We start from the raw sequence: 21,946 nt of genomic DNA, 5'->3' as shown, positions 1-21,946 counted from the left end.
TTTTCCTGAAGTAGATTGCCAGACCTTTCTTCTAAAACTTGAACCTTCACTCCTATGGAGTTGTTAAAACTAAAAATCAAATCCATTGTCATTGAGTCAATTCCCACTCATTAGTGACCCTATAGGACAGAGAAGAACCACACTATAGGGTTTCCAAGGATCAGCTGGTGGATTTGAACTGCTGACATTTTGGTTAGCAACTGAGCTCTTAACCACTATACCACCAGGGCTCCATGGAGTTATTAGGCACTAACAATTGTGACTCAATTTGTTTTCTTTTTTAATGTTTGTAGTCATAAACTGTTTTATATCTGGAAGTGATTGTGCAAGACCACAATCTTTTCAACATCATCAATTCCTGTGATAGCAGGAAAATGTCCTATTCAAGACCTTTTATGTCCACTTTGAGTTCTGCCTTGATCTCCCATCAGAGCACTGAGACAGACAGATGAATATGGAATAGCCAGATGAAACCAGAGGACATGTTTTGAAAGTGGGGGAGTAGCTGGATATTTAGGAATTATTAATTTGCCTATTGGTTGCCTTTTTCTACTCAGTTCTTGCATTCCTAAGGGAACCCCTATTCTAGATCTTTCTGACCACAGCTTCTTTATGTGGGGAAGATGATAATCTTACCTACTTCTTCACATACCAAAAAAACACACCAAACCCATTGCCATTGAGCTGATTCTGACTTACAGCAACCCTATAGGACAGAGTAGAACTGCCCCACAGAGTTTTCAAGGAGCACCTAGTAGATTCGAACTGCAGACCTTTTGGTTAGTAGCCACAGCTCTTAAACACTATGCCACCAGGGTTTCCAAAAGCTTCTTCTATTCTCCAGTAGAAGAACAGTTGTCTTATTTACCCCACTTCACTCAGTATATTACTGAATTTTTCACAAATAACACACCCACATATATAACATGCATAGAACACCTAGGAAAATAACACATGAGAGGGTTGCACAGTTGGCGAAAAAAGTATAACACGCATTATTTGAGAAAAATATGATAATTACGTACTTCCTGGATATATTTGCTTTCTACCCAAGTGTGGAGGACAGGGACAGCCATTTCAGTGTTGTTATTTATAAGCGGAAGGAGCCCTGGTGGTACAGTGGTTAGATACTCGGCTTCTTATTGAGATGTCAGCAATTTGAATCCACCAATTTCTCCATGGGAGAAAGATGAGGGAGTCTGCTTCCATAAAGATTTATAGCCTTGGGAACCCTGTGGGATAGTTCTACTCTGTCATAAAGTGTCACTATGGGTCCAAATTGACTCGACGGTGATGGGTTTGCTTTTTTTGTTTGTTGGTTTGGTTTATAAGCTCTCCTGAGTTCCTGGCTCTGACATCTGACCCCCTCCTCATTCTTGCTAGCATAGCTCTGCTTGAGGGAGAACCAGACCTCTGCCATCTTTGGGCCACCCAAATCCAAGCTGCCAACTTTGATGATGTGTTCAGTAGTCCTTTACCTCATTAGTAGATGATTTCCTATTCTGTTTCTCATTACTGTTGTCCCAATACCATTTGCCTTGATATTGCAGTAATCTTTGGAGTGAGGGGGTGAGGAATCAGAGTGTTCATGCAGGAAATAGTACGATCTGGACTTGAAGGATGAGTATTCATTTATCCTACAGTTATTTATTTGGTACCCACTGTGTGTCAGGCATGTCACATATTTGGACAAACATAAGGAAGGCACCTCAAGCTGCAGTGTTGGAATGGATGGGAGTTGGGGCAGAGGTTATCTTTCCTTTCCTCATTTCTTGTGGTTGATATCATGGATCCCTATTACTGGCAGGATCACATGGGTTTCTTTCTCTGTCTTATCTTCCCAATAAAACGTTTTGAGGATTTCTGACAACAACCTTTTGCTGTTTATTTTGTGACAGATGATTCAAGAGAACCGGTTTCTCATAGAAATGGCAGACACAGTCCATGAAAAGATTGTACAGTGTCAGAAAGCAGGTAATTTTTTTTTTTCCTATTTTGTTTTAGAAACCATGATGATAATTTTTGGCAGATTTTTAAAAGAGTCTTTTCTTCCTCTTAAAATTCAAATATTTATGCCATAGTTTAACTATACTTTGAGTTACACTAAAGTCTTTGTTGAAATCTAGGTGATAGTATATGGGAAAGTAGTGTGGAACCAGAAGATGTTTTGAATGGTGAGGGTTTCTGAATCTACTTCTTTCGTTTGGGGAATCTATTAAAACCTTTTACTACTGGTATGGAAACTATGGTTCCACATTGCCCCTTAAGGCTTACTCCAGTTTTACAATTTGAACCATAATCCTATTAATCTTCTAGGCTTTTCCCCACTTACTTGTCCTCATTTTAGATTTGTTCGTTCTTTAGGTATGTGATGGATCTCATACCTTTGAGGCACGCTTCTGTTTATGTTCACTTTCATCCACACCTCTGTGCTTTTATATCTCTTGGATTCGTGTGCTCCTTTATCCACACATGATACAGATTATGATGAGGAAAATGACAACAGAAACCATTTCTTGACATACATGCATATGCTGTACTAAGCGATACACTATCTTACTTAATCCTTATAACTTTGCAAGATAGTCATTGTTTCTAACTTACAGACGAGGCATCTGAGTGTTGAGTGGTTAAACAGTACCCAAGATCCTACATCAACGTGTGGTGAAGCTGACCTTTGAACCCAGATTAATCATTTAAAATGGTGATTTGAACTGACTGACCAGCAGGCTTAGATGTTCCAATTGACTGATAACACAAAAATAATAACACCAGATACTTACAGAAAGGTTACTATGTGCTAGGCACTGCTTTAAGAGCTTTACATGAGCTTTATATATATTGACTCAATCTTCACCATATCCCATAAGGTAAATACTCTCATTATCACCATGTCACTAGTGAAGAAACTGAAGCCCAGGGAGTTTCAGCAACTCACTCAAGCTTCTACAGCTTATAAGTGGAAAAGCTAGAATATAAACCCAGGCTGTAAAGTTATGTTCTTAAGTATACGCTATGCTCCCCTTCTGTGTGAATTATGGTGTGATATAGCACCGAAAAAAAAAAATATATATATATATATAATTTTTTTTATAGCACCAGAAAAATGAATGTGGTTTTAGACTGTGCTTTTTTTTTTTTTTTAATAAAAGTATAGTAGCTAGGCAAAGGAGGGTGGTGGTAAGCCCCTGCCTCATGGAGGCTGCTTCAAGCCCACCTTGATATGATGTTCATTCCTGGATGCAGATCCTCCACACTGCTCAACTCTAGGAAGCTGTGTTGGCTCTGCCAGGATGCCATCCATAAGAGGAGCTGTTAGTGAACCGGAGCATGTCAGAATCGGGAGTGTCTAATCTACAAAAGAAAAGATTCAAGACTTTATCTAACATCTTTCTTCACGTATTTTAAAGAGCTGTACTGTGGAAAAGAGATTAGAACTTGGTGAATGTCCAGTCAGCACCGGGGAGTAGAAGTTCCAGGGAGGAAGGTTTTGACTTGATATTAGTCATAACTTTCCAAAGATGGAATGAGCTGTCCAGAAGAGAGCATGTTTTCCATCCCTGAGGTGCTAAAACAAAGGCTGAAGAAACAGATAAATGGAGGTGCATTCTATAGTATTCAAGCCTGAATGAATGATTGAGCTAGAAATACTTTATATCTGTTCCCAAGTATGAAACATAAAGATTTTTCCAGGAATGCTGTTTTTTAAAATTTTTTATTTTTAATCACCATTGACTAATTACCTACCAGTTTTTGTCTATGTGGAATCCAGTGTCTCTACTGCTAAGCCATATGGTTGGTTCTTAAGGAAAAGTGAGATATGTTTATTCATGACATATAATTACTATTCACACATTTTGTCATTTCATACAAAAACCAGGAAGAGGACAAACAAAATGTATACAACCTGTCAGAAGAATTTGCTTCATAACATCCAATGTCTTAAAAAAAAAAAAAAAAGTCTTTATCAATGTTTAAATATAATTTAGCTGAATGCATTGATTATTGTTTGTTTTCCCCTAAGGACAGACATTTGGTCGGGGTGAACGTAATATGAGGGATAATTCAATTTAGGGATTTAGGAATTATGAGAGAAGGACAGGAATGGAAAATTATACTTTTACTAATAAGATTTTCATGATAAAATGCTCATTCTCTGAAATTTATACAAGTATTTCTTGTACATTCTCTTTTCAAAGGGATGGAATTCCATGAAGAACTTCATAATCTGGGGGCAAAAGAAGGCTTGAAAGGAAGAAAACTCAACAAGGCAACTGAGAGTTTTGCTTGGAACATTACAGTATTGAAGGTACGTTAAATATTCAGCTTCCCCCTTTGTCTTTTTTCCTCCTCCTCATCTCTCCAACATGTAGTGAAGCATTGGTGGTTAAACATGGTGTTTGGATTTTTAAATATCCTGTGGCCTGATGACCGGTTCATGCTCTGAGATGGGGAGATGCACACTGGGACTGACAAGCTTTTCACCTTTACAGGGCAGTATGTGTGTGAGAACTAATTCCATTGCCTAGTATTTGTGCAAGTGTGTTTTTACACCCATGAACACGTCTGCTCAAGAATATATGGCTGCTCTTGTTTGTGGAAAGAGTAACAGCAAATGTTGCTGGGATCCAACGCAAGTGACTTGGAAGCTGACTTAAACTACAGAATAACCAGGGACATTTAGGATTATTTTAAGAACAGTCTCTATAAATACATTTCTTTTTTGCAAATAGTCTCAGAAGTCATTTTCTTGAGATTATAATTTGGCCTCTGCTGTAAATTAGTTTTGGAATTTTAAAGTAAAAGATGCCGCTTTTATATTTTCTCACATGAAAGGAAAAATGGTTCAGGCAGTTCGAATAATTTACTCTTGGCATGTGATGGGAAGAAAAAAAAATAGCCACAGACAACGTTAATAATCGCTAACATTTAAAGAACACGTATTGTGTGCCAGGCATTGTCTTACGAGGTTTACGTGAATTAACAATTTAATACTCGTAACAGCCCAATACTATTATCATTTTGTCTTACAGGTTCAAAAACTGAGGCATTGAAAGAGTATATATGTTAACTAAGGTCACCCAGCTGATAAACGGTGGAGCTGGTGTCTGAACCCAAGCATCCTGGCTCTAGAGCCTGCGTCTTTAACCTGCTCTGCAGAGATGCTATACACATTTATGTGAGAGTGCTAGATGAATTGTAGAACATATCACATAAGTTTATTAGAAATTCGGTGTACAGAGATTTCTTAAGCCCCTGCTATGTACCGGGCTCTGTGCTAGGCATTGGGGGTACATGGAAAACTAAAGAGACTCAGTCCCTGAACTCATAAAGTTAACAGTCTAGGGGGGAAGACAGGCATTGTTTGCTTAAGGGGGAGGGAGGAGCTATAGTATTTGTATAAAGATGAGCTTATTCTAATACTAGCGTTCAACAGCTAGTGTGATCCATGGTGTAAATATTTTTTGCTCAGCAGAAATTTATGTGGGCTTGTTAATGTGCCAGTCACTAAAACAAAAGGTCCTAGGGATACAAATACCAAAAGAGCATTACCTGTGCCTCAGCTCTGGTCTGTAAGGGGAGATGGATATATAACTAATAATGTTGCTGTTAGGTGCCATCGAGTGAGTTCCAACTCATAGTGACCCTATAACAGAACGAAATGTTGCCCAGTCCTGTGCCATCCTCACAATCATTGCTGTGTTTGAGCCCATTGTTGCAGCCACTGTTTCAATCCATCTTGTTGAAGGTCTTCCTTTTTTTCATTGACCCTCTACTTTACCAAGCATGATGTCCCTCTCCAGGGACTAGTCTTTCTTGATAACATACCCAAAGTATACGAGATGAAGTCTCTCCATCCTTGCTTCTAAGGAGCATTCTGACTGTACTTCTTTCTAACAGATTTGTTTGTTCTTCTGGCAGTCCATGGTATATTTAATATTCTTCACCAACACCATAATTCAGAAGTGTCAATTCTTCTTAAAAAATTCTTCTTAGGCCTTCCTTATTCATTGCCCAGCTTTCATATGCTTATGAGGTGGTTGAGAATACCATGGCTTAGGTCAGTAGCCTCCTAGCCATTGATTATTCAGCACTTCATATATGACAAGTACTCACTGCTAAGTACTTTATATACATTTGTTATTTGCTCCTTACAATAACTGTGTTACCTCACAACAACACATGTTAACTCTGATATTACTGTCTCTATTTTCACAGATGAGGAAATTGAGGTTTGGGGAAATTTAAGTTCCTTGACTGGAGTCACACACCTAGTATATGGCAGAGCTGAGATTTTAACCCATGCCCATAATTTTAACCACTACCCTGCCCTGCCTCCATTAAACTCAATCCAGTGTGGCTGAGTCCCTTTCAATCTAGGCAGTCTGCAAGTAAGGGCTCTGCATGTAGACTGCTTGAGTGTTGTGAGACCTTAGCCAAGTTATTTAATGTCTCTGAGGGTGAAAATACCTATGTCCAGGCTTTTGTGAGAATTAGATGAGATAATATATACAAAAGATCTAAGTCACAGCATCCAAAGCCAGATACTATAGATGTTAAAAAATTTAGCTATTACTTTTTATTTGTGTTTTGCCAGGTGAGGATGACTTTTTGAGGAACGGAAATTTATGGTTGTTGTTTCTTGCTCTGTTAATTTCTGATATAAGCCTAAAGAGGGGCAGTTGTGGTTCGGTGGTAGAACTTTTTTGTTCTGTGTGGGAATCCTGGGTTTGGCTCCTGGCCCATGCACTGCCTGCACAGCCACCACCCGTCTGTCAGTGGAGGCCACCATGTTGCTATGATGCTAAACAGGCTTCAGCAGAGCTTCCAGACTAAGACAGGAGGAAGAAGGGCCTGGTGATCTACTCTGAAAATCAGCCAATGGAAACCCCCTGGATCACAAGGGTCCGATCCACACTTGATCACGGTGACGGTGCAGCACCAGGCAGCATTTTGTTCCATTGCGCATGGGGTTGCCATGAATCAGGAGCTGACTAGATAGCAGCTAACAACTACACAACAAAAACAACTATTGTCTGAGGTTTGTGTGTTAGTTTTGGTTTAGTGACATGCTGATTGCTAGATGTAGCTGAGCAAGTACAAGTGCCGTGCAAATCATTCCAAGGCAGGTCTTTGAAAATAGAATTGGTCTTTTATTATAGTTCATATACTAGCTTCTGGGTTCTTCAGCTTGAGCATTAGGAACTGAAACAAGAGGAGTGGATATTTCCAAATTTTCAGTATTTCCTTTTTCTCCCAAGAGCAGACAAATGATCCAACCCAAGTCAGGAGACCACTCCCTCTTTGAAGTTTAAGTTTCTAGCTAAGAGACAAAGAGACCTCACTCTGTTGGAGACTGTTAATTTCAGCAGTGCCGTTCTGAGCCAATGCCACTTTATAAGACTCTTCTTTGAGTTTCTTTCTTGTATCTGGGGCTGTCTTAGTTCCTGCTTGGTTCTCCAGCCCTCCTTTTGATTTTCAGAGCTCCTTGTAGTCTGTCAACACATTCTCTTTTGCTTAAGTTACTACACTGCTTATAGCTAGTTCAATTAGTAATCATCTGGTAAAACATAACACCTGAGCTAGTAGGATATGGCAGGGATCACCTATCAAATTCTGCATTACTTACTGAAAAAGTTTCCTAACATTTATTTTAGACAAGTATGCCCCACTGTCTGGGGGAGGGGGTGTGGGAATTGAGGAATATTAGGTGAATACGTGGATTCAAAGGAGCCCTAGTGATGCAGTGGTTAAAGCACTTCCAGACTGCAGAAGCTGCTAATTGAAATGTGGGCTGCTCTGCAAGAGAAAGATGTGACAGTATGTTACCATGAAGATTACTGCCTTGGAAACCTTATGGGCAGTTCTACTCTGTCCTATGGGGTTACTGTGAGTTGAAATAGACTCAACGGCAATGGGTATGTGGGTTCATGTATCTAAAACTATTAAATTCCACTGGAATTTCCAATGAGTAAAGTAGGACCTGGAAAAAATGAGAAAGGTGCCGTCAGGGGAAAGGTGGATTGGCAGCAGGGAGTGGTGGAAAAGGACATTGGCTTTAGAGACAAATTGAGCTCAGACTAAAGACTAAGTTCTTTTTATGTTTTCTGCAATTCAGCATTACATTGATCTGATATTAAAAAATGACAAGGAAGCTGGAGAAAAATTTTCAGAGAGAAAGATAAGTAGTTTTGCAATATAACAAACATAAATTATAATTATAGTACCCCAATCTTCCATTGGCCATTTTGAATTGGACAATCATATGGTCTACAATGTCGGGAATGACAGCTTGAAGAGGAATGGTGTTGTGTTCATCGTCAAAAAGAACATTTCAAGATCTATCCTGAAGTACAACACTGTCAGTGATAGGATAATATCCATAGGCCTACAAGGAAGACCAGTTAATAAGACTATTATTCAAATTTACACACCAACCACTAAGGTCAAAGATAAAGGAAGTGAAGATTTTTACCAGCTTCTGCAGTCTGAAATTGATTGAACATGCTATCAGGATGCATGGTGATTGGAGTGGAAAAGTTGGAAACAAAGAAGGATTGGTAGTTAGAAAATACAGCCTTGGTGATATAAACAATGCCAGAGATAGCATGATAGAATTTTGCAAGACCAACAATTTCTTCGTTGCAAATACCTTTTTTCACCAACATAAATAGCTACTATACATGTGGACCTCACCAGATGGAATACACAGGAATCAAATCGACTATATCTGTGGAAAGAAATGATGCAAAAGCTCAATACTATCAGTCAGAACAAGGCCAGGGACCAACTGTGGAACAGACCATCAATTACTCATATGTAAGTTCAAGGTAAAACTGAAGAAAATTAGAACAAGTCCACGAGAACCAAAGTACGAACTTGAGTATATCTCATCTGAATTTAGAGACCATCTCAAGAATAGATTTGACACATTGAACACTAATGACTGAAGGCCAGATGAGTTGTGGAATGACATCAAGGACATCATGCATGAAGAAAACGAGAGGTCATTAAAAAGAGAGGAAAGAAAGAAAAGACCAAAATGGATGTCAGAAGGGACTCTGAAACTTGCTCTTGAACGTCAAGCAGCTAAAGCAAAAGGAAGAAATGATGGAGTAAAAGAACTGAAGATTTCAAAGCGTGGCTTGAGAAGACAAAGTATTATAATGACATGTGCAAAGAGCTGGAGATAGAAAACCAAAAGGGAAGAACAAGTTTGGCATTTCTCAAGCTGAAAGAACTGAAGAAAATATTCAAGCCTTGAGTTACAATAGTGAAGAATTGTATGAGGAAAATTTTAAACGATGCAGGAAGCATCAAAAGAAGATGGAAGGAATACACAGAGTCATTATTCCAAAAAGGATTGACTGACATTCACTTAAAAGTCTGTGAGCAGCCATCTAGGATACTCCACTGGTCTCACCCCTTTGGGAGCAAGGAAGAATGAAGAAATCTAAAGATACAAGGGAAAGATTAGTCCAAGGGACTAATGGATTATACCTACCATGGCCTCCACCAGACTGAGTCCAGAACAATGAGTGGTGGTACACTGACTGCTCTGAGAGGGATCACAATAGAGGGTCCTGAACAATGCTGGAGAAAAATGTAGAACAAAATTCTAACTCAAAAAGAAAGACCAGACTTGCTGGCCTGAACAAAGACTGGAGAAACCCTGAGAGTATGCCCCTGGACACCCTTTGAGCTCAGTAATGAGGTCACTCCTGAGGTTCATCCTTCAGCCAAAGATTGAACAGGCCCATGGAACAAAACAAGACTAAAGGGGTGCACCAGCCCTGGGGCAGGGGCTGGAAAGCAGGAGGGAACAGGAAAGCTGGTAACAGGGAACCCAGGGTTGAGAAGGGAGAGTGTTGACATGTTGTGGGGTTGTTAACCAATGTCATAGAACAATGTGTATACTAACTTTTTCATAAGAAACTAATTTGTTTTGTAAACCTTCATCTAAAGTACAATTAAAAAAAAAAAAAGAATTGACCTACATTCAAGCATTTTAAGAGCTAGCATATGATCAGGAACTGATGGTACTGAAGGAAGAAGTCTAAGCTGCACTGAAGGCATTGGTGAAAAATAAGTCTCCAGAATTTGGTGGAATATCAACTGAGATGTTTTAACAAATGCATGCAGCACTGGAAGTACTCATTCATCTATGGTAAGAAATTTGCAGGAGAGCTACCTGGCCAACTGACTGGAAGAGATCCATATTTATGTTTATTCCCAAGAAAGGTGATCCAACGGAATGGGGAAATTATCCAACAATATCATTAATATCACATGCAAGCAAAATTTTGCTGAAGATCATTCAAAAGTGGCTGTGTAGTATATCTGCAGGGAACTGCCAGCAATTAAGGCCGGATTCAGAAGAGGATGTGGAACCAGAGATGTCATTGTTGATTTCAGATGGATTCTAGCTGAAAGCAGAGAATACCAGAAGGATGTTTAGCTGTGTTTTATTGACTATCCAAATGCATTCAACTGTATGGATCATAGAAAATTATGGATGACATTGCAAAGAATGGGAATTCCAGAGCACTTAATTGTGCTCACGAGGAACCTGTACATAGATCAAGAGGCCGTTGTTTGGACAGAACAAGGGAATACTGTGTGGTTTAAGTCAGCAAAGGTGCGCATCATGGTTGTATCCTTTTGCCGTACTTACTCAATCTGTATGCTGAGCAAATAGTCTGAGAAGCTGGTCTATATGATGAAGAATGGCGCATCCAGGTTGGAGGAAGACTCACTAACAACCTGTGATATTAAGATGACACAACGTTGCTTGCTGAAAGTGAAGAGGACTTGAAGCACTTACTAATGAAGATCAAAGACCACAGCCTTCAGTATAGATTACACCTCAACATAAAGGAAACAAAAGTCCTCACAACTGGACCAATAAGCAACATCGTGATAAGGGGAGAAAAGGTTGAAGTTCTCAAGGATTTCATTTTACTTGGGTCCACAATCAAGACCCATGGAAGCAGTGGTCAAGAAATCAAAAGACTCATTGCATTTGGAAAATGTGCTGCAAAGGACCCCTTTAAAGTGTTGAAAAGCAAAGATGTTGCCTTGAAGACTAAGGTGCACCTGACCCAAGCCATGGTATTTTCAATCACATCACATGCATGCAAAATCTGGAAGACCGAAGAAGAATTGACACCTTTGAATTGCGGTGTTGGCAAAAAATATTGAATATACCATGGACTACCAAAAGAATGAACAAATCTGCCTTGGAAGAAGTATAACCAGAATGCTCCTTAGAAGCAAGGATGGAGAGACTGCGTCTTACATACTTTGGACATGTTTTCAGGAGGGATCAGTCCCTGGAGAAAGACATCATACCTGGTGAAGTATAGGGTCAATGGAAAAGAGGAAGACCCTCAATGAGATGGATTGACACAGTGGCTGCAACAATGGGCTCAAGTGAACAATGATTGTGAGCATGGCATAGGACTGGGCAGTGCTTTGGTTTGTGGTACATAGGGTCGCTATGAGTCGGAACCAATTAAATGGCACCAAACAAGAAGGGACCTGCATAGCAGATTTTTGCATTTCCCCACACTTTTGCCATATGTCAATATCCAACTATGAGCTATTTTCTTTTCTGTCCCTTTTTCTTTCAAAATTGTGCACAAAATTGAGCTCTTTAAATAGCCACCATGTTTGTTTGGGATAATATAATAATGTATATGTAAATGACTCAGTCCTAAGTACCTTTTGAAGATAATCATTGGATGACGATAACTCCATCCCATTCCATCTGCACATATTAATAGTTCCATCTGTTTTTTACTCCATGATGCCCTTCAGGAATGAGTTTCCTTTATTAACATAATATTACAATCTCACAAGGAGATATTTTTTTTTGTTTTTTAAGGCTGTCCAGAAAGAGATACTACAATTTCACTTGCATAGCTAACCTATTATGGTAAATTTTCATTATTTTTGGAAGTGTTTTCCTCATGACAGTTCTGAAGAGCTTCTCTTGGTAGAGAGATATGAACTTGTGCTATATCACAGCTAAAACACTGTTTGCTATGAAGTGCAATTAATTTAAAGTCTTGGACTCCACCCCGAGTGATATGGCTCTGTAAGTATGAAAATAACTGGGAAGGTTATAATTGAAAAGTGGTCACAGTCACATACATAAAAATGTAATTAGAATGAACACTGAGAGTGGAGTTTTAGCCAGCTTTCTGAAGATATGTTTCTCTAGCTTGGCCTGTTAGCCATTTGAAGGAGCTAATTCCATTATCTTTACTTTTTAAAAAGTTTGATGAAAAAATCAATTTTAGCAGGCTAGAGAAGTGTCATGCAGAGATGTATAAAAAATAATATTGAAGAAATACAATTAGAAAATGTTTTATTATAAAGGAAAATATATGAAATGAGTGATCACAAGAGTTTAAGAAGAAATAAAAGGTTAAGAAGTAGACTTACTTCTTTGTTCATGAATTCCATTGATTACTAGTGGAAGATACATATTGAATATTGAATAAAACTTCCTCAATGAGCACTCCTATTAAATGATATGTATTTATACTTTTCCTAGATAGATTCCCATCCAGCATGTGCAATAAAACTGGATATCCTTTATAGATTTATGTTCAATAGATATGACTGATCTTTTTCTACCTAACTTTTTGGATTTTTATCACTGCTTAAGCTTTTTCTCCCTCTACTTTTATCTTGGTAACGTTTTCATTTTTCTTGGGAAGAACCAAGGTTGAAGCTTCTCTTTCTTGAGTACTTGTGTTTCTAACCCAGGCAGATTCCCTCATTCAATCCCCAAGTTTCAGACCCTTATAATTCTGGGAAATCTAGCTACATAATGAAAATGTCATGAATGTCAATGAAGTAATATACTTTCTAACTTCTTGTTGTTGGCTGCTGTTGAGTTGGCTCTGACTCATGGCGACCCCATGTACAGCAGAATGAAATGTTGCCTGCTCCTATACCATGTTCACAATCATTAGTATGCTCGAGTCCATCCTTGTGCCACCTTGCAGCCACTGTGTATTTTGATTGTCTTCCAACCTAAGAGACTCATCTTCCAGCACTATATTCGGCAATATTCTGTTGTGATCCATGAGGTTTTAATTGACTAATTTTTGGAAGTAGATTGCCAGGCCTTTCTGCCTAGTCTGTCTTAGTCTGGAAGCTCCACTGAAACCTGTCCACCATGGGTGACCCTGCTGGTATTTGAAATACCAGTGATGTAGCTTCCAACATCATGGTAACATGCAAGCCATTATAGTACTACAAACAGAGATGGGTGGTTGATTCTTTCTAATAGAGCCTCCAAACACATTTGAAGCTCTGCTCCACAGATAAGAGACAGAAATAGAAGGGAAACAAGATGAGGGGCTAATGGGAAAAGAAGTATGAGAGGAGAGCATCCATCTCTTCAGGATTGAGTGACAGTAAGAATGGGATCAACCTCAGCTGAATGGACATAGATATTTTAAATCATTCTATGAAACACTACTGACGGATCAAACCAGGCACTTCTGGAAGCCATGCTGGCCATGCCCCTGAGGTTGCTGTGAAGGCGTATAAAGAGGGAACATACCCAATGTCATCCATGTTGTCCTCTAGCGATGTGTCTACCAGCAGCTAGCTGTCATTGTGGTGGGAGCTGGGAAAGGGCTAGGTTTCCTCCTTAAGCAGACCCCCAAACAATGAAAACAGTGCATTATTAATAAATTATTCTTAATATTGATATTAACATCCATTACTGAGAAACAAAGCAAAGTGGTTAAGAGCACAGACTCTGGAGCGAGATGCTTTCTAGCCAGGTGGACTTGGGAAAATTTCTTTGACTCTCTGCTTCTGAATCGGTCAGAATGGCTGTGTGCTGTGTTAATGAAAACCCTGAAAGTCTCAGTGGCTTAAAGCAATGGCTTACTGTTGCTCACATTACCTGTCCATCATGGGTCAGCAAGGGACTTTGCTTCATCATAATCCTGCAGGAACCCAGGCTAATGGGGGACTTCACCTCAAAAAATGCTTCTGGAATTCCAGAGTCAGGGAAGCACAAATTGGCTTTAACAGTTAAATTTCAAAGTTTCTTCCTGGTAGCTTCTCCTGTCCCTTCCGTTCACATTTGACTGACAAAAGCAATCCAAATGGTCAAATCTGACTTTACTGGAGTGGGACAAGTATAGACGTCCTCAGATACTGGTGAATGTAATCTACCAATGTCACATTCCTCACTCATAGAGTTATTAAAAAAAAAAAAAACAGTTGCCCAGTGAGTCAGTTTCAACTTATGGTGCCCCTGTGTGTGTCAGAGTAGAACTGTCCTCCATAGATTTTTAATGGCTGATTTTTCAAAAGTAAATCACCAGGCCTTTCTTCTGAGATACCTCTGGGTGGACTCAAACCTCCAACCTTTAGGTTGACAGCCAAGCACATCAACCACGCACCACCTAGGGACCCCCATAGAATTATACCCCTCCAAAAAATAGTGAGGACTTAATGTATATATATAGCAGTGTCTGGCATGTAAAAAATGCTATATAAGTATGTGCTATTTTTTAATTAATAATCATTCAGTGCTTACTATGAGCAATGAAGTGATGTTTATATAATATATTAGTTAATTTTAAGGATAATCCTGTAATCCTGTTATTACTACACCTATTTTACAGATAGGGGAACTGAGGGGCAAGAGATTAAGTGAACTTCCCGCTGTCATACAGATGGGTGTATGGAGTAGAGGAGCAAGAGCCTGACTCCAAAGCTCATACTGTTGGACCACTATGCTATATTGTCAGAATATCTATAGCACCATAATAACAATAAAGCTTGTATTAAATGAATGCTCCTTGTGCACCGAGTATTGTACTAAGTACATTATATCTATTATCTTATTTAATGTAAGGGAGTGAGTGTCCTGTCTAGCCAATATGAGTATTTAATCAATCACCTTAGTGGTACATTCCTACAGTGCAGAAAAGTACATCAAGAGAGTGTAGCTTGAAATTACCACTTTCCCTTGCTCTGGTATTAGATTCACCAAGCTGTACTCTACTTGGTTTCCCAAGTATACTTTTCTAATGGTAATAGAATGTGTTGACCGGAAGGTCTGGCATTTCTCTTTGTCAATGAATGAGTCAATTTTCTGTTTTATTAGTCCATTTCCTAGGAGCTTGGTTAGCATGAATCAGCTCCCTAAGGCCTGATGATTCCTAAGTAAATGGATACAATTAAGCCCTTGAACATATACCACTGAGCTCATGAAAACAAGCAAACAAAAAAACAAAGTAGAGGGCCAAACCCTGGACCCACCCTGAGAACCCAGCCAGCTCCCTCTTGTTTTTCTTGGACAGCTTCCCTGTTTGCTGGCTTTTAGTCTAGATATTGCTAGCTTCCACTTCTTAATGAGACAGAGGAAAGTTAAGAGCTGTGCTTCCAGCAAAACCTTTGCAAAGGCCAAAGTTCCCATTCATATTCCTTTCTCATACCCACATTTCTGCTTCTCAGGCTTGCTTTATCTCAGTCTGTCCTTTATCACCTGGGCTGACAGAGCAGAAATTCTGGAACCTTCTTCCTTTGAATAACAAACCCAAGATGATGTAGAAAAGGGAAGTGAAGACCCTGAGTAAATTTTTCAGGCCTCCCTGAAGGGCCGATGAGGAGAAAGACGATTCCCTTGGAGGCAAAGTTGAAGTGCCATTAAGTCACCAACCTTGAAAATTGAACATTATAAAAGTTTATGCAGAGCTTTTAATTCTGGTAAATCTAAAGGAAGTAGCTTCTAATGATACATACAAAATAATAAATTCATGAGTTATAAGTTTCTTCCATTTTATCTTAGCACTATGCAAGATTTTAGACTCATAGGAAGTTGAACAGTATATTGCATTGGACTAGGAGACTAGAGGAAACCCTGGTGGCGTAGTGGTTAAGTGCTATGGCTGCTAACCAAAAGGTCGGCAGTTTGAATCTGCCAGGTGCTCCTAGGAAACTACGGGGCAATTCTACTCTGTCCTATAGGGTCATTATGAGTCAGAATCAACTCAACGGGCAACAGGTTTTATGAGTCTAGAAATCTGTAAGTAACTAATAAGATTTTTTTTAATTCTCTTTTCTGGGTCTAGATTTTCTTGCCTAAAAGTGATACTGGACTTTATGATTGCTTCTTGTTGTTGTTAGGTGCCATTGAGTTGGTTCCGACTCATAGCAACCCTGTGCACAACAGAACAAAACACTACTACCTGCTCCTGAGCTATCCTTACAATCATTGTCATGCCTGAGCCCATTGTTGCAGCCACTATGAAAATCCATCTCATTGAGGGTCTCTGTCTTTTTCTGCTGACCCTCTGCTTTACCAAGCATGATGTCCTTCTCCAGGGACTGATCCCTCCTGATAACATGTCCAAAGTATGTGAGACATAGTCTTGCCATCCTTGCTTCTAAGGAGCATTCTAGTTGTACTTCTTCCAAAACAAATTTGTTTGTTCTTTTGGCAGTCCATGGTATATTCTTCTCCAACACCTTGTGGAGAAGGCATCAGTTCTTCTTCAGTCTTCCTTATTCATTATCCAGCTTTCGCATGTATACAAGGCAATTGAAAACACCATGGCTTGGGTCAGGTGCACATTACTTTCAAGGTGACATCTTTGCTTTTTAACACTTTAAAGAAGTCTTTTGCAGCAGATTTTCCCAATGCAATGAGTATTTTGATTTCTTGACTACTGCTTCCATGGGCGTTTATTATGGATGCAAGTAAAATAAAATTCTTGACAACTTCAGTCTTTTCTCTGTTTATCATGATGTTGCGTATTGATCCAGTTGTGAGGATTTTTGTTTCTTTATGTTGAGGTGTAATCCATACTGAAGGCTGTGGTCTTTGATTTTCATCAGTAAGGGCTTCAAGTCCTCTTCACTTTCAGCGAGCAAGGTTCGTCATCTGCACATCACAGGCTGTTAATTAGTTTTCCTCCAAACCTGATGCCCCATTCTTTTTCATATAGTCCAGCTTCTTAGATTATTTGCTTAGCGTACAGATTGAATAAGTATGGTAAAAGGATACAACCCTGACACACACCTTTGCTGACTTTAAATCACCCAGTATCTCCTTGTTCTGTTGGAACGACTACCTCTTGACCTTTGTACAGGTTTCTCATGAGCACAATTAAGCATTCTCGAAAACCCATTCTTCACAATGTTATTCATAATTTCTTATGATCCACACAGTTGAATGCCTCTGCATAGTCAATAAAACACAGGTAAATATTTTTATTGTGATCTCTGCTTTCAGCTAGGATCCATCTGACATCAGCAATGATATCCCTTGTTCCACGTCCTGTTCTGAGTCCATCCTCGTCTGTTGCTGGAGTCACTATATTTAGGATTTTTTGAAAATGCTACTTTTAATCTTTTTCTGTAGCTTAACTACATTACATCACTTAACTACATTGGTCTTTTTGACACTAAACTTACCAATAGTGTAAATCTCTCTATTTATATATTCTCTCCTTTATGTCTTGCTCCTGCACTTCACTTTTTTTTTTTTTTTTAACCCATGGCTCTATACTTTGTTAGTATATTCTAATTATACTTGGTTTCTATTCTTATTTCACACAGTCTCCCACTGTGACCCCATCATTGCTATGTTCTCCCTTCCTGACTGCTCTTTCCAAATGAGATGGCCTTCACATGCCATAATGCCGGGAATTTTTGCAAACCAAATGATCTTTTATCCTTTCTTTCAATCTGCAAGGTTGCCCTGCAATGGCAATACTCACACAATATTGTTGAGTTTCTGATAATTCATTTTACAATTCACAGAAATTCTACCCTGGAAATATGTATTACAGCCTGTTAAACTGTAATCCATATTAAGTGATATATAGCCCAACATGATTGTGTAACTGATCCACTGAATTATACGTGTGGAAAATGTTGAATTGGCAATGTTATGTTATCTATATTTTTACAACAATGAAAAAAGAGAAGTGTACAGCATGGGCCACATAAGTAGTTAACTACCTCAAGACATACTCGTCTGTCTGTTCACCTATCTGGGAGAAGGACATCATGCTTGGTAAAGTAGAGGGTCAATGAAAAAGAGGAAGACCCTCAACAAGATGGACTGATACAGTGGCTGCAAAAATGGGCTGACACAGCAACAATTGAGAAGAAGGCATAGAACTGGGCAGGTGTTTGTTCTCTTGTACATAGGGTTGCTACGAGTTTGAACTGACTCAATGGCACCTAACAATGACAACTTTAAGACATGTCTATCTGCCTGTTGACCTATCTAGCCAGCTGCTGCATATTCATCTGCTCATAAATTTACCTACCAATCTGAAGACTCTCTAATATTGTCAGGTTAAAGGTACCTAACTGCTAGAGAAAGGAATGTTGTATATTGATTTAGTCTATATCTTCTCTGGGCTATATATTTGTTCATTTATTTCTGTCTATTAAATCTTTTAAAAATAACATTTCAATTTTGGTAAGCAAGTATTGGTTTTGCCGTGCAGGAAATATCTGGTGAATGCAACTGGGAGACATGAAAGAGTAATGATGCCAAAATTGAGGGTTTTGTTTTATGGTAGTCAGTTTAGCCTCACTCAACCTAGCATGTTCCACACTCACCTATAATCTCAGTCATCTGCCTTACAATGCATGCCATTGATCACCAGGAAGAAAGTGGGTGGCAGGTGAGAGAGAATGGATAGATCAGTTCTAGAAAAACCACTTGAATCTCATGTGTCAGTGCCATTATTTTTATACACAAAAGAAAATATTAAGCCTTAGGGAGTGGAAAGTATACTGTCAATGAAAATCTCATACTCTGATATAAGTATGAGCTATGGGCTTTATTGAGGAATAGCAACTTGAGTTGGGCAACACATAGTGAAAGGACAAAGTGCTTCGCCATTCTGAAGAAGAGCAGAGTTTTTATGCACAGGGTTCAGCGTGACCAATACCACAGACATTTAAAAAAAAATCGTTTCTTCATTTGGTTAATCTGTTTTCTGACAAACATTTCTTGATAACACTTTGGGTAAGCAATTTTCAAGAAAATTTTCATTACATGCTTCCTGGAATGTTCTTTGTATGTTTTCCCAGAACAACCTCTTCTCCTTCTTCACTTTCTTTGTTTGCTCAAGAGTGGTTCATGTTAACCCTTTATTGAGAGCCTGCTCTGAATGCCTCTATGATTGAATTTTGGCTAGCATACTCCTCCCCTTTTGATCAAGCTTCCAATGGGAGGTACTGATCACCCACAATTGAGTATCTTTTCTTCTGCAAGGACTTTGTCTCCTTTCTCGAAGAGCTTTGGTTAGTAAAAATCATTTTCTTCACTTTGCTGAGCTAATAGGCCTCGCGTTCAGGGTTAATGGATCTTTAGTGGAGTTATGGCAGCAGGAAAGGGCACATGAGAAGAACAAATTCAGAGCAAACTCAAGCAATAAAAGGTCAACACAAAACACCCAGGGAAACAAGGTGTGTCCTCTTCATTAGTCTAGACGATGGTAAAGCTTTAAGAATAGAACTCAAAGTAACAAGATGTACATGCATAACGTGGTAAAAAGCCAAATTGGGGTGGAGAGTTGGTTTTGTTCTGATTCCTCTTCCTTGAAATACATTACTCTTTGCATAGTGAATGGAGTTTCCTTTTGGTAGCAAGCATTAGATAAGCATTTCATACAACATTTGATTAATCCTACAATGATCAGTAAAAAAACCAAAAACCAAACCCACTGCCGTTGAGTTGATTTCCAACTCATAGTGACCCTATAGGACAGAATAGAACTCCCCCATAGAGTTTCCAAGGAGCGCCTGGCAGATTTGAACTGCCGACCTTGTGGTTAAAAGAATTAAGCCAGTTTGTAATATGCAACACAGCCAGGAACCAATCCCATTTGGTAACCAACTAAAAAAAAAAAATTTTTTTTTATACCTAGAAAAGGAGAGTCAAGCGTAGGAGGTCATGAATGAGCCAAGTAGCTTTTTTGGCACATTTTCCTGATGCCTTGTTCTGTGATCTTGGTATCAGCTGTCTATCTCAGATGTCTGCTCTGGCCATCATGATGTTTTAAAGTGATTTTTAGTTCTGTATTTTACAGGGTTGACAAGTCCACAGGGCTGTCTTGATCTTTAGTCGTGATAAGTGGATCAAAGTTTTAACTCTGTAATTTGGCAGCATGTGGATTAGAGAACTAGACATGGCCCTTTCAATCAAGGCTCTAGTAAGTGTTTCAATTGATATCTTTTCCAATATACATAGTCTCCTGAGGACAATGTTAGGTGGATTTTGGGATTCTAGCTTTCAGTCATCAAAGGTTTCTTTAACCTGTGGAAAATATTCTTTAGACTATTGGATTAAAGATTGACAATATTTTAATATTTCAGGTTGAACAATGTTAGAATTGGTATAAGACAACATGAGGGAGGGCCATAGGTCTTCCAGTAATTATCTCATATGGGGTAAGTTTATGGGATACAAATGGGGTAGATCTTAAGTTCAAAAGAATTAAAGGAAAAACAATCTAGGATAAATTTAGGACCTCACGAAGCTTGGTTAATTGATTTTTTATTATACCATTAGTCTTTTCCACTAGGCCAGAAGATTGGGGATAGTAGGAAAGATGGGGAAGATTTGACGTATTTATTGAATGACTTGACCAGTGAAATGGGTCCCTCTTTCACTACAAAGAATCTTTGGTGCTTCTCAGGTAGGGATGATGTTTTCAAGAAGTTTCTTAGCTACAAAGGCCACAGTTGCATGACGGCAAGGGAAGGCCTCCATTCAATGTGAAAATCTACAGATCATCATTAATACTTATTTATAACTGTTGGGGTGGGGGGTGGCAGCTGAATGAAATCTAGCTGCCATTCAAGCATAGGTCCAGAAGGAAAGGGGTATTGTCCAGGTAGGATTTTAAGATGTTTTCCAGGATTGTGGCAAGGGCAGATGGGGCAATTAGAGGCAACATGTTCAGCAACTTCAAAAAATTTTCCCCACTAATATTTCTTTAGATTCTTAATCATTTTATCTCATTCCACGTGAGACCCTTCATGTAGGGTTTGCATCATAGAAGTATGCAAATATTTGGGTAGAACAGGTTTCCGATTAGGTCCCATCCATAATTTAGTAGCAAGATCTTGACAACAACCTGCTTTTCTCCATATTTCACCCTCATCTATTTGAACTAATTGTTGGTGCTTTAAAAGTTTTTCTGAAGTAATTCATAAAACTTGGGGCCATTGGTAAACAAGTTTGAGGGATCCTTTTCCTTATTTATCATAAGGGCAGTAGTAATTTTAGAAGCAGCTTGTTTGGCTACTCTGTCAGTAAGAGTGTTCCCCCAATCTCTTCATTTTGGGGTACTCCTTTTGCCTGGTGAGTTTGTACTTTTATTATAGCAATTTCAGACGGAAGTATCAGAGTGCTAAAAAGTCTGTTACTACAGTTCCATTTTTTTTTATGACAGTCCCAAAAGAGGTTAAAAATCCTTTGTTCCTATAACATGCCAAAATCATGTACAACCTCAAAACAATATCTAGATTCAGTGTAAACATTAAAGATTTTCCAGAAGCAAGCTTACAAGCTCTAGTAAAATCAAAAAACCAAACCTGTTGCTGTCGAGTCAATTTCAACTCAGAGTGACCCTATAGGACAGAGTAGAACTGCTCCATAGAGTTTCCAAGCTCTAGGAAGGGCAATTAATTCAGCTTGCTGCAGAGAACTAGCTTCAGGAAGAGTTTGACTCTCAAGGACTTCAGTACAAGTTGTGACGGCATATCCAGTCTGGCAATGAAAGCTAGCAGAATTTGGTTTTAGGTAGGAGTCATCTACAAAAAAAAAAAAAAAAAACAGGATTAGTTAAAGGGGTCTCTCTTAAATCTTTTTAAAGAGTCAAAAGTTGTTCAGTTAAATTGTGGCAGTTATGCATAGGATAATTATCGCTGT

General features: G+C 38.9%; 1 protein-coding gene across 2 annotated transcripts in view; it reads left to right on the top strand.

Moving 5' to 3' along the window:
* PLCL1 (phospholipase C like 1 (inactive)) overlaps positions 1-21,946 on the top strand; it is a 386,099-nt gene that overhangs the window by 305,311 nt on the left and 58,842 nt on the right. For both annotated transcript variants that reach the window (XM_064286854.1, XM_064286853.1), the window contains exons 4-5: positions 1,899-1,974; positions 4,200-4,309. In XM_064286854.1, the coding sequence (XP_064142924.1) occupies positions 1,899-1,974; positions 4,200-4,309 (186 nt within the window). The remainder of the gene's footprint in view (positions 1-1,898; positions 1,975-4,199; positions 4,310-21,946) is intronic.

This window comes from Loxodonta africana, chromosome 6, assembly GCF_030014295.1.
Source record: "Loxodonta africana isolate mLoxAfr1 chromosome 6, mLoxAfr1.hap2, whole genome shotgun sequence".
NCBI lineage: Eukaryota > Metazoa > Chordata > Mammalia > Proboscidea > Elephantidae > Loxodonta > Loxodonta africana.
The sequence above is the reverse complement of the archived record's forward strand: the minus strand, read 5'-3'. Positions and strand labels throughout refer to the sequence as shown.